At 31.2% G+C, this 14,451-nt stretch overlaps 1 protein-coding gene across 2 annotated transcripts in view; it reads left to right on the top strand.

The window, feature by feature from the left end:
• The window catches only part of LOC115878808 (transcription factor E2F1-like), a 34,202-nt gene extending 20,087 nt beyond the window's left edge, over positions 1-14,115 (top strand). For both annotated transcript variants that reach the window (XM_030895502.1, XM_030895449.1), the window contains exons 5-8: positions 4,986-5,154; positions 5,475-5,660; positions 6,315-6,621; positions 10,739-14,115. In XM_030895502.1, coding sequence (XP_030751362.1) covers positions 4,986-5,154; positions 5,475-5,660; positions 6,315-6,621; positions 10,739-10,869 — 793 coding nt within the window. In that variant the 3' untranslated portion in view covers positions 10,870-14,115. The remainder of the gene's footprint in view (positions 1-4,985; positions 5,155-5,474; positions 5,661-6,314; positions 6,622-10,738) is intronic.
• The last annotated feature ends 336 nt before the right edge of the window (positions 14,116-14,451 follow it).

The raw sequence follows: 14,451 nt of genomic DNA, 5'->3' as shown, positions 1-14,451 counted from the left end.
AATATGCAAAAGTGGGCAACGCTGTGCCGGTCAAGCTTAATCACGTGACTAAAAGTTTTTGATATGAACTATATTCAGGGTGAGTCTTAAATAAGTGCAAATATTTTCAGGGCTACTAGATCTCGATAAAAGAAACATATTTTCTCTCTTTGTCATTTTTCAAATCCAAAGAAGCCCAAAAAAATCTGAGAGCCACCAGATTTTTTCTGTATTTTTGCACCCCTTTAAGTGCCGTAACCATAGAGAAAAGCCGGAACAATGGTAATATCAGAAATTAAGAAATTATACCGTGGGAAAAGTTTTCTAAAATATACAGTAAAATTTAAAAGAAAATGCACGATTTTCAACATCTTTTTTTTTCGAAGGAAATCTCACAGACGTATTCCTGGGGTCGAAATATACCATACCACCCCTAAAATTATTTGCACTTATTTAAGACTGGCCCTGTATAATTCAGGTTATGTGTAGTAAACCAATGAATTCATAAATTCACTTAGAAGTAATTAATTATATATTTTCTCTTGCTTTTTCGTTCTTATTTACAACTTGTCAAAAATGTGTCTTCTTTTGGTGTTTCAGTAGCGTATATGATATTTTTGTAATAACATTTATGGACAACATAAAACAAAACCAACAAATTATTGAGTGTACCCTGCATTACATTTTACACGTTTTAAATAAAATTAGAACGATCATACTAATGAACTGGTAATTTAGCCAGCTTGATCCTAAGAGAATAATAAGAGATGCTTCCTTAATTTCTTTATTTAAAGGAAAATATCAAATACAAAACGTTATAGTGACCTTTTTCTGAACGTTGGGCCACCCTGTAACAATATCTGGGCTGGAAGAATTATGGCGCTAGATTCTTAGAAAAAAATGACAGTATTAGTACGACAGGAAGTTATGTTTTTCGAGATATGTCGGGTGGGTGGCTAAACTAAACGGTTTTTTTGAAAAACAGACTTGAAAGTGCAGCGCTCGACACAAAGAGAGAGATACACATGTTTTAAACGACTCCTGTGTTGACTTTAAAATTTAAAGAGCCCCTTATCAAGTGGGCCAGGAGACCGTGGATATAATAAGGCAGACATTTATTAGGTGTGGCCATGATCGTGAGATATGAGAGTGTGATACAAGTTGATTGTATACTCTTTTGGATAAGTGCAATATAGTTCATATCAAATAAACTTTTAGTCACGTGATTAAGCTTGACCGGCACAGCGTTGCCCACTTTTACATATTTTCTTTTAATCAACATATTGTAGGAAACAAAAATAAATTAATTATAAATATATAAATAGTTATTATTTATATCAAGAAAACTCACCTCCTTAACAGCACTTAAGGGATATAAAGGGTCATTACTACCGTTTTCCCGTTTAAAATATTCTAATAATGTTGCGATGAGTTTTTTACGGCTGTTAAGCTATCTTGTAAAGGGTGTCCCACTAAGAATAGCTCTCGGCTGTATCTCGGAAAGTATTAGTCGTCGAGCATACGGAAAAATATTTATAACTAAAGAGGCTATTAGAATTTGCTGGAAATTATTTTCAAGTTTGTAAAATGGCCGCTAGAGCGTGCAACTGCTCTGGAAAATAAAAAAATAGAATTTTTACAGAATTTTGCCTAGATAATGGGTACTATGAATAATAGCTTCATAATATTCAGTAAATTTTGGATTTTTTTTGTTAGAACCGTTTCCCCTATCTGCTAAAATAAAGTGGTGGGGGAAGGTTAGATCTGTCTTTATTTAAATGTTAAAAACTCTGAACTCTCTGGATGATCAGAATCCAACAAACTAGGCTCGTTTAAAAAAGCGTTTCTTACTCTATATTATACCATAATAATAATAATAATAAGGTTTTGAACGTAGACGCTAGGGGGCGCTTTCTTACAATTTAATAAACATAGCGCGTTTTTTCAAAAAAATTAAATACGATAGTATGTGTAATTTTAGCTGATAGTAAAGAGTAATAAAAGCTTAAAAAGTCAGCGAAAACCGCATCTTGATATCTTCTTTCAAACCGAAGATATTAGCAAAATTATAATAAATATCAAAAAATAAGCTCTTAAGTACCGTATTTTTACGACACGGTATCAGTAGCCCTCTTGATTATGCCCATTCTAACAAAAAAATAAGATAGAAACAGTTAGTTTATTTTAAAATCGACGAAATACCATAATACTAGATGTATTAATATCTAATAATTAAGATATTAATAACAGTGGAAACAGGAAATAAATAAATGTGGCAAATTGACATTTTTTACAGCAGAGCTACCACCTGAATCCCCAGCGGGAAATTTAAATTGCAGTTAGTCAGTCCGGCGCCGAATATGTCCATGGTTGGCAACAATGAATTTAAAAATCGCGCCCTCGATTACGTAACTAAAGTTTAATTGGTATCAAATATAGATTTTTACTAACGGTCAAAATAAAGCCGGAAAAAATAAAAAACGAAATCTACAAATTTCAGTTTGCAACTTGGCCCCAATTTAAGCCACCCTGTATAAAGATCTAATTAAAAAAATTCTTTATTTCTCTTGGGACTTTTTTTGCGAAGATTTTACATACATGTATCTTTTTAGACGTCCTTTTTTGTTCATTTAAATATCAAAATAGGGCAAAGACTAAAAACTAGATAGGGTTGTTGATCCTTTGTCGCCTTTTATAGAGATGCAGCATAAAAATGCGGCCATTCAGATCAAACTGGTTCATTCAGAGTCTATTTGTCTTTTTTACCGTTAGGGTCGGCTCTTTTATAGGGTGTTCGTTTTCACGTTGTCTTCGTTTCGAAGCAGGTACGAAGAATGCTGTGAATTTCAGGCAAAGCCAAGAAGCGTCAAGTTTAGTTAGGAGTCTTAAAATAAACACAGTTCATCAAATAATTTACGGCCAATAATAAAACTTGATACGTTTTTTTGTTGACAAGTATAACAGAGAATACATACGATTTAAGTTATGATTCTATTTATGGTTATGATTCTATACAGGGTGTTTCAAAACAAATGCGAAAAACTTCAGGGGGTGATTCCTTGTTCAAAATAAAGTGTAGTTTTCTTCATAAACATTGGGTCAAAAGTCAACCATTAGGAAGATATCGCGATACAAAGATGGCGGAAAAATAATGTTTTTATTTTTTATCTTGAAAACGAAAAGAGATAGACTAATGAAATTTTATGGAAGCATTACTGTTATGAAAACACACTTTCTGGTAATTTTTTCACTTTTTTAAAATGAGTGGAAAAAAAGCAGCCCACTAGAATCTTTATCTAAAAATGTTTTTTGTTCTGACATGTAATGCTTTACATTTTATTTTATAATTTCAAATCGGTGTGTTTTATCAAAAAAACACAAGAGATAAAAAAGTTCTAAACAAACTAAACTATCCAAATTAATTTTTTTGCATGTGTTTAATAAGAATTTTCTATAAATTTCGTTAACAAGAATGATAGGGGTAGTTTATTTCAACCCCTTCCACTCATTTTAAAAAAGTGAGAAAAATTACCAGAAAGTGTGTTTTCATAACAGTAATGCTTCCATAAAATTTCATTAGTCTATCTCTTTTCGTTTTCAAGATAAAAAATAAAAACATTATTTTTTCCGCCATTTTTGCACCGCGATATCTCCCTAATGGTTGACTTTTGACCCAACGTTTATGAAGCAAACTACCCTTTATTTTGAATAAGGAATCACCCCCTGAAGTTTTTCGCATTTGTTTTGAAACACCCTGTATATTAATTCAGTAAGAAATAAAATATTTTTTCATTCTTAGATTAACACTAATAATTATAGAAAGATTAAAAAAGGATATAACGTTTCCAGACACAAATCTATTTCCAAAAAATATATTTGCTCTAATTTTAAACTACACCATTTAAAATCATTTTTACTCGATACAAAAATAAATAACAACCTCCTTAAGCGCCATTAAAAAATAAAGAAGCCTACGGGCCAAGTCAAATACTTTTAGGGCTTGACCTCGCCAAAATTATCGTCGATTGCCGTTCCCAGCCGTCTATGGCGCCGTTTCTTTTTCGATCATATGGTACAAAGAACGCTGGAAAAATAAAGATTTTATTTTTTATCTTGGTAGAATAATGAAATTTAATGAGATTTTTACTATACCGGGTGCGTCTCAAAAGTGTCTCACCCCTATAACTTTTTAAATTTTTTAGATAAAACAACGAGATTTGGTATTTTAGTATATGACATAAATTAGGATTGATGACATATTCAATTGTATTCGGTCACTTCCTGTTTCACCGGAAATGACTACAACTTTTGATTTTTAAATGGCACCCCGGTATTTTTTTACTTTATTCAACTTTTGACATTTTCGCATATTGTTTACTTGAAATTATAACATGCGGTTCATAAGGACAATTTGACTCGAAATACCAAGTGTGTGGTACCAAATTATTCGTAAAAAAATGCCTTTTCCAAAGCCACCCTCGTTCCATTTGAAAAAATTGAGATACGATTAAAAATACGATTTGGGCATCTTTTAATTGGCCAGGACAAGACACTAAAAACATTAGACGATCAAATCTATTTTTCCAAGACTCCTTGATTAAAAATTAGTGTTTTTAACACAGCCATGGCACTCTTGATTGAAATTTTAAATACAATTTGTTTTTGAGCGAACATGTCAAAAGTTAACATATAATATGTCATTCTCTTCAGCGTGTCATTTCCTATCGAATATAGTAAAAAAATACCGGGGGTGCCATTTAAAAATCAAAAGTGGTGGTCATTTCCGGTGAAACAGGCAGTGACCGAAAACAATTGAATACGTCAATAAATCCTAATTTATGTCATATACTATCATACCAAATCTCTTTTTTTTTAATCTGAAAAAATAAAAGTTATAGGGGTGACCCACTTTTGAGACGCACCCGGTATAATAAAAACACACTATAGGCATATTTTTTACTTTTTTTTTAAATGAGTGGAATGCTTGAAATAGAATTATTTTGTAGATATGGTTACGTGTCGTATACGGATCTTCGGTCCATAACCAAAATGAAGCATAAGACTGTGATGGCTATCAAGGCACCTCCCAATGCACAACTATCAGTGGATACGGGTGAAGAAAGCCACGAAGATCGATACAATATGCGTATTAAAAGCGAAGAAGGTTCTATAGAGGTAAGTCGTATACAGGGTGTCCCAATATTCCGTAGACATAGAACTACTACGTATTTTTGGAATCAAAATAAGTTCATTTGACGCAATTTACCTCTATACTAAAGTGCTTCATTTTTCCTTTAAATTCATAATATCTAAAGAAGAACGAAAAAATAAGGTCATATCGATCATTTCAACCGATATTTTTATATAAATAATTTAACTAAACAAAAAACACTAATTCACTATACACACCAAAACACTTTTACTCTTTGGTATAACTTTTGGGGGTGATTTTAAATATTAAAAATATTTAAAAAATTATTTTTAAATGTTTTTAGGTGTTCCTTTGTCCAGAACCCCCGTCGCCTGTCAAACCACCTCGACCAGTACCACCCATGGACCCCCTTCTCAAAGATATGGGGCTCAGCCCAGGGTTGGGATTGTTCGATTTGGTTACAACGCCTCCAGTACCTCAGTTGGATAGTCCGTTACCTCCTACAAATTATAGGCCTATTTCATCTCAGGTAATGTCATCTGTTAAGTCTTCTCTATAATTTAAAGGAATATAAGGGTGACAATTACCGATGGCATTGTTTCTGACAATAATTGCCCGATGTTATTAACACTTTATACATAGATAATTTTATTTCTTACCGAATTTAGTGTATTTTGTCCCATTTTAAAACAATATAATATAACTATTATAGTAGTTAGGTGAGTGTCTATTTTCATTTTATATTATTACTCAAAATCTCTATTGTACTTCATGATTGTTACCTATAAAAGATAGAGCAACGGCCCAGCTACGTCGCAACACCGGTTCCCATTAGTACATCGAAGTTAAGCGACGTAAGGCGATACTAGTGGATAGACGGGTGACCGGTTCGAAACTCTGTATCGTCTTGTCCAAAAAAAGGCAAAAGTGTAAAATCTATTGACCACATTGACCATGATATAATATATGTAAACAAAGCAGGTCCCGTCCAGATTAGCTGGCAGCAAAAAGGAGACGTTAACTGAAATCTTTACTTTATTTTTACTTATAAAAGATAGAGGGAATTATGGCATATTAATTCCCGTTAATAATGCCACAAGGGGGTTATAACTCTATTTATAACCAAGACGATATAAGCTTATATTAATTCAATAAGAAATAAATGAATTATTACTTTTTTTAGATTTGTCGGTCGTTATCCTTCATCAAAGATGAGCCCGACACCTCCAGTAGTATGGACGCCACTCAATCTACCTCTACCTCACATTGTGGTCCTCCTCCCCCCGACCATCTAACTTTTAACACCACACCCCCCTCTATGGTACAATTGGATCCAAGACTGGAATCGCCCAATCAGGCACTGTCTCAAAGTCTACTGGGCGGAGCCGGCTGTTCGAGGACCACGCCCAACTTCAAGGTCACCTTCTTCACTGACAGTCCCTTGGTTGGTCTCAAAGGGCTGACGAGTAGCAGTAGTAGCAGTTATACTGGTAAGTATTCTACTATTTTTTACTGTGGTATAATTAATAACTCGTTAGACAGATTTAACATGCTCTCTCTGGTGGTATCGTAGTAAAAGGAAACTACAATTATGACGGATATCTACTGAAACGCTCTGCATGCTGGAAACAATCTACCGAATTAGTGGAGCTACTGTTCTTCTTATACTACGATATTTCCTATGTTATTTTCAAGTCGCGTAAACGCTATTATACAGGGCTGTTATACTGTTATATCAATATATTTATAATAATTTTAATTTGACTAGGTTGTTATACAGGGCGATTTGTATGATGATAAATGCATTCTGGGACTCTCTCTGTGACTTGTGTTATTATAATTCACATCACAGGCAGAGTTCTAGCGAAGCGTTTATTACTATCATCGTTAATATTTACCCAAAAAAAAACAGAAGGATATATATTTGAAGTTTAGGATCTTGAAAGTCGTTTATGTTTTTGCTTATAAAAACTAATATCATTTTTTGAATCATACACCAGTACATACTTATCATTGGCTACTACATATACTTACCGATTTGGTCATCGAAACTGTGCGGTCTGGATTTTAACGTGTAAGGCAGTGATGTAGACAGCTTAATGGAAAATCAAATGCATTAAAAAGAGATAAAAATTGGGTCGACACATTTCTTCTATGCGGTATTGCCGGATTTAGCATCAAAATTTCAAATCGCACAAGTAGGCGTTTACAAAAAATGTTGCATCTAGGGTTGGAACTTTATTTTTCAGTATTAGTTACTCATTTTACTACAGCTGTTATAGATTATATTTAGTTTAGATATATTATCATTATTTCAGTAGTATACATGAAAGTTTTTAATAGCTTATATTTTTCTACACACAATTTCCTACAACCGTAAAAAACCGGCAACACTGTATGTCGCTTTTGTTTTTGCCTCTCTGTCTGTCAAACCGGTCATTTATATTATTCTTTGTCACAGGCATTAAAATCCAGACCACGTAAATTGGATGATCAGCAGGGTATGTACGGTCCATTTCACGAGAGTTCACTATGACGTCAAAGTGTCAGTTTGTACCTTCAATAAATCAAAGCACTGTCTGGGATTACTCCATTCATTGCAAACTTTTTATCTTTATTACACTAAACTAGATTACGTAGAGGGGGTTATGTTCTGATTTTATCCCACTTTTGTTTTTCGAGTAAGAATCTGTAAAGCAAATACTAGTCCTGAAACATTTCAGTTAACGCAAGGGATGTGATTACATAAAATTTTTGTACGATATTTAGTACTTTCTTATATGTATGGAAAATGGAAAAAATTGAAAAATTTACCATTTTTTTTTTAATTTTTAATTTACCAAGTTTTAATAAAGGCACATTTTAATAAAAAAAACCATTTTAATAAAAATTCCCATTTAAATAAAAAACTCCCATTTAAATAAAAAAACTCCCATTTAAAAAAATGGGATCTTTGTCACCCAAATTAAGAAATGTTTTTCCCATTGACTACTTACATTTACTACGTCAACTTTAATGAAGTGGACTGTACTTTTATTTAAGTATTAATAATCTTCAGCAAATTTAAACAGTGGTAATTTTAAACTAATGCGTGTCTCATAACTTCATACATTATTTCTAACATTTTAAGGTAAATACCATTAAACATTTTCGCTTAGTTTGTGAGGAATTGTGCTTTTGCAACTGCGTTGAGCTGGATCGCGTGAGTGCTGCTTTTTTTTACCTCGTAGCACCATGGGATTCAGCTCAATGGGGGTTTTGCTATATGTCTAACCGCTTGGGAAATCAATCATGCTTGGTTCAGTGGACATTCATGCTTGAATCTACTTGTATATCGTCCTGTTACTAACTTTGTGTCGTTGTGCCTGCTGTTTTAAATTTACTAACCTATATGTTTTATACAGCGTTTTATATCATTATATTTATACAGGGTCCGGCAATAGTGCGTCGGGCATCTGTAGTTCCTATAATCAAAAAATTAGGGATTTTGTGCAGACCTAAAGTATGTATTTCAGGAAAATATTTTTAATTCTACACTGAGTCACTCCGTAGAAGTTAAAATATTTTCTTGAAATACATCCTAATACATACTTTAGGTTTGTTCTTATACAAAACACCCAACTTTTTTATTGTACGAGCTACAGATGCTCGACGCACTATTGTCGGACCCTGTATACTAAAGAAAATAATTATTTATAGGAATATTTATAAAAATATTGTTCACGGTAACTATATTATTAAATATTCAGTATATTATACAGGGTGACTGTTAAATAAGTGCACATATTTTCATTACCTTCTATCTCTTGGTGGGCTAGCACCCAGAGTAGGAGGACTTTATTTTCTTTGCATAATTTGTTAAGCTTCTCTACGTTCTTTGACCAACTTCGAATTGATTGTTACTGATTTAAACCACTACTTATGCTGCCATATTATTAAGATATTAATGTTTTTTAATTATTGAAAATTAAAAAGATTTCGAAAAATAACATAATTGAGCGTCCGGATTGAACAACGCCGATTTACCAAAATAAATAATTTTAAACCTGCCGTCATTTCGTTGATAATTATCGTATCGTGTTGATTTTTGCATAGAAATACTCATGAGTCTTTAGCGCTTCCGACAAGCCTAAATAACTGGATTGTTTTTTATATTTTCGATTTGTTTACATTGCCTGAGCATATTATAACTTTGAGATAAAAATATCTGTTATAAATTTTAAAACTGACAGATATGAATACTATCATTTAATTAGTTATACATTTAGTTACAACATATTCAAAATTTAGGTCTATCGGTTTATGCTAGCAGTAATAACGAGTATAAATAAAAAAATGGTCAGTACAACGCCCGCCGTTTTTAGCGCACGTTCAGCTTTGGTTTTAGTTTTAGCGCTATTTTTACAGACAATAAATTCTGAACTTTGATCAAATGACAAGAACATTATCATTGCCGATATCTCCTGGTTATAATGTAGTTCTTTTTTCAAAATATTGCATTGTTTTAGCTTAAAAAAACTTGAATTATGCGGCTTTTTTGCGAGAGCTACCGGCGGCGCTGCGTTAATAAAGAGATGGCTATGTACGTCAATCGAAAGACAGTATTTGCGATAGTCTTTTGTTTACACGGAGTATAGAAAATTAGAAAATTTTTGCCACAGCTTGTTCACTACCAGTAGTATTTGTGCGTTTTTTTAAATTATTTATTATTAAATAGAGGGAAATGCGACCGACAAGAAAGGTCAAAAGTTAGTAGAAATCCGGATAAATGGAAGTGCAATATTTCCAAAAAATCTCGTGATGAGGTAAAATTACAGTCTATTGTGGCTATGATTGACGTACATAGCCATCTCTTTATTAACGCAGCTCCGGTAGCTCTCGCAAAAAAAGCCGCATAGTTCAAGTTTTTTAAGCTAAAACAATGCAATATTTTGAAAAAAGAACTACATTATAACCAGGAGATAACACGCAATGATAATGTTCTTGTCATTTGATCAAAGTTCAGAATTTATTTTCTGTAAAAATAGCGCTAAAACTAAAACCAAAGCTGAACGTGCGCTAAAAACGGCGGGCGTTGTACTGACCATTTTTTTATTTATACTCGTTATTACTGCTAGCATAAACCGATAGACCTAAATTTTGAATATGTTGTAACTAAATGTATAACTAATTAAATGATAGTATTCATATCTGTCAGTATTAAAATTTATAACAGAGATTTTTATCTCAAAGTTATAATATGTTCGGGCAATGTAAACAAATCGAAAATATAAAAAATAATCCAGTTATTTAGGCTTGTCGGAAGCGCTAAAGACTCATGAGTATTTCTATGCAAAATTCAACACGCTACGATAATTATTAACGAAATGACGGCAGGTTTAAAATTATTTGTTTTGTTAAATCGGCGCGTCGCGTCACTGTCTCGCTTGCCTACTGGGCTGCCCGCGGCCACGCGCTGAGGTCGTTGTGCAATCCGGACTCTCAATTATAAAAAAAATTGCCACCCCCAAAAATATGTGCACCTATTTAAGACTCGCCGTGTAGAAAAAAATTATTTCTTTTACATGTACTAGCTTTATCTAAAGATATCGTTTTATTTTTCTCTAGGTATGGATCCTTTCTTCTGTGGAGAACCCTTTGTTCCATTGGAACCTCTTATGCAACCTGAGTACAATTTCAATTTGGACACGACAGAAGGTCTAGCTGCTCTGTTTGATTGCGATTTCGGTACTCTTTAAGCTAAAAGAATATTTCCCTGTTTTTGCTCATTCACCCACACACAGATATATAAATTTTAGTAAAAGCTGTACACTGAAAATTCAAACTTTAACATCCAATCATAAAACTCAAATATTTTCAACTTTATTTCAATGTCCAATAAATCTTAAAAATCTGTACGATTTAAATCGTTAGGTTTTTCTCAAGAAATTACGTGTTTCTTTTTAAATGAAATACAATTTTTTCCATTTAAATTAAATAAATAAAAAATCTATAATTTGTTCAAGATCAAGGTAATATGCTCAAACAAAAAAAAAATAATGTATTTTAAAGTTCAATATACAGATTGTTAACTGGATGGTTACTTATTGGGGAACAGAATGGCAACACTGCCTACATTCCAAATGAGTACTAAGCTAAGCTGCCGAGTCGTCCCGTCGCGTCGGCGTCGTCCCTCGACGAGCGCGCCGAGGTTGCCATATTTCAACCATAAAGCTCTTGCCGCGAGTAATAAACAAATTAACAACCTGTATTTTAAACTAGTGAACCGATTTTGATGATTTTTTAAGCAATTTGTAGCTAAATTCTTTTACTTTTTAAGCCTCTGTTTAAATTAAAAATTAAAGTGCCCATCTATATATTATACAACAAAAAACAAAAGGGCTTAAAAAGTCAAATAATTTAGCTACAAATTGCTTAAAAAATCATCAAAATCGGCCAACTAGATCAAAATATACTGGACTTTAAAATACATGACATTTTAAAGTGTTTTCCTGATATTTTGTTTGTGTTTGGTGCATCTTGTTCTTGAACAAACTATATAATTTTGGAAATACATAATAATTCCCTGGTAGTTTTGAAATATTTTTCTTTAAAAAACAAACTACAGAAACAAGGTATGTGATTTATTTCAAATTTAAGTTACTAATTTTTGAAAATATTTTTGTTAACAGAGTTTCTAAAAATGTTTTAGTAAATTTTCAAAGGATTTGAATTTTTTTGTCAGAAGTTTTACGTGTTAAATTTTTTTATATTGAACAAGAAAGTTTTAAATTTGTTTTAAAAATTCTGAGTCTTGTTTTAAACAACATTCTCATCTTTGTTATAGTTTTCTGTATGAAATTTATTAAGGTTATGTGTATTAAGTTGATTTTGATACTAATTGGTTTGTTACTATGGATATCTAAAATTTTTAAAAAAGGGTTCAAATCGTTTTTTTATTTTCTCAATTTTTTTATAAATCTAATTTTATCAATATTGAGAGTGATGGACCAATAATTTCTGTAATAAAAATACAGTGTTACCATTTTATTTTAACCTACTTTTAACTCACCATAACTTTTTAATACCCCATATTTTAAAAGTGTATTAGATAGTACAATTTTTCCTGATTTCAAATAACGTATAATCAAAAAAAAACGGCGTCAAAGACGGCTGAGGAATGACGATCGATGAGAATTTTGGCGAAGTCAATCTCTACACGTCATTTAGTAAAAATTGATATAAAACAGGGATAGAAGTTTCCAGACACGAATTTTTTTTCGAATTTTAAACTACACCATTTAATAATAATTTTTTCTCAATATAAAAATAAATTTAAAATAAATACACACAACTATACAGGGTGTTAAAAAAGTAATACTCTGTTAAAAATGGGGCAAAATAAGATTCTAACACTACAGTGTTATAATTTATATTGCTATATCTATTATGTTTCTTGTGCTACACTTTGTAAAGAAAAAAATACATAGAAAATTTTAACAATTTCTGACATTTTGGAAAAAAATTTTAGATTAATTTTGCCTAAATTTTTCGTTTATTTGCTTAGTGTGGGATGTGTGACATCTAATCCTATGGTATTATTTTCAAGTACCATCAATAAAACCATATTGTGGTACTTTTTCGTACTGAAAATGCTATTTTTATATAGTTTTATATTTGGATTTTTACAACTTACGTATATACAAGCAAAACAATAATTGTACATTAAATGTTTTTTTATGTTTTTTTAAAGATTACTTATATATGTAGTTACTTATATATATTAATGTGTTAAGTTTCTGTGCAAAGTGTATATTTACGATTTAAGTCGAAAAAGAATCGAGAAATTAAAAAAAATCAATGTATTATTTAATTTTATTTATTTATATGGTATTTATTACCTTTTCTTCATTAAACGTCGAAAAGTTAAACAAACACAAAAACCAAATGGATAGAAGTAAGTGCCTTTTGTTATTTGGTTTTGTTTATTTTTACTAAATATTTAAGTTATTACTACTCATTAAAAATTAAAAAACTCCCACTTAAATAAATGCTCCCGTTTAAATTAAAAATCCCACTTAAAATAAAACAACTCTAATTTAAATAAAAAAATCCTTTTAATAAAAATGGGATTTTCTCAGCGATATTAAAAAATAACTCTCATTGGCGTACGTTTACTTAATTAAGTTTTACCATCGAATCTTCCATAGGCTTTACCAAATTTGCTAATATGTACTAACTGGAGGAAAAATCCCATTTTAATAAAAAAAAACGCCCACTTAAATAAGATACTCCCATTTAAATTAAAAATCCCACTTAAAGAAAATCCTTTTAATAAGAATGGGATTTTCTCAGCCATATTAAGAAATCCCTCTCTTTGGCGTACGTTTACTTCAAGTTTGGCCATCGAACCTTTCTTTGGCCTTAACAAATTTGCTAATATGTACCAAATAGAGGAAAAATCCTACTTTAATAAAAAATCCCATTTAAATAAAAAAGCTCCCAATTAAAAAAAAATAATTTTAATAAAAATGGGATTTTTTATATAAAAGAAACTCCCATTTTAATAAAAAAAGCTCCTATACAAATAAAAAAAAATTCCCATTTCAATAAAAATGGGATTTTTTACCCAGATTAAGAAATGCCTCCCATTGACGTATTTTTAATTAATTATATTAAACGGGATTTTTCTTAATTTAAATGGGATAAACAAAAAAGTTCCGTTTTAATAAAAGTGGGTCTTCTTTGTTTTAGTGTTTTTTTTTACTGAAAGTTGGAAACGTTTTTTTGGTTATATATTTTCTTATTTTCAAAAACACATCAACAGCTCCAACGTTAAGTTTAATTTTCGAAAAAAAACTAAAAATGATGGAATCATATGGTGCCATTCAATATATATTCCAATTGTAAATATATTTATATACGTATATGTTTATTGGGCATTTTTCAGGTTTGTTTGTTTTACTTTTAAATTCTTCTCATGTCTTCTACAAAGAAAAAAAAAACATGTTTTGCGGGAAAAAGTTTACCTCTTGTTGGAATTTTTTGTTTTAGTTCATACTTTCGGAGCACCCACAATGATTTTAGTTGCAATATGTACTATACTAGTCTGTTTTCTTCTCTATTTCTTGATTTACCCATTATCAGCCTGTCTGTGTACCTTACAATTACTTTGAAAAAATTCTGTTGAAATTTTCTACTATGTAGTTTCACCAATATCCATAACTATCTGTATATATTTTAGATTGTTTTCAATGAAAAAAAAAATGATCTGAGGTATTAGTGAAATTATATATGTTTTATGAATAATAAGTGCTCTGTCTATTATTTTAAAAAATATT

This window comes from Sitophilus oryzae, unplaced genomic scaffold (assembly GCF_002938485.1).
Source record: "Sitophilus oryzae breed Bouriz unplaced genomic scaffold, Soryzae_2.0 scaffold_1000_pilon_pilon, whole genome shotgun sequence".
Taxonomy (NCBI): domain Eukaryota; kingdom Metazoa; phylum Arthropoda; class Insecta; order Coleoptera; family Curculionidae; genus Sitophilus; species Sitophilus oryzae.
This window is presented reverse-complemented; position numbering and strand designations above follow the sequence as displayed.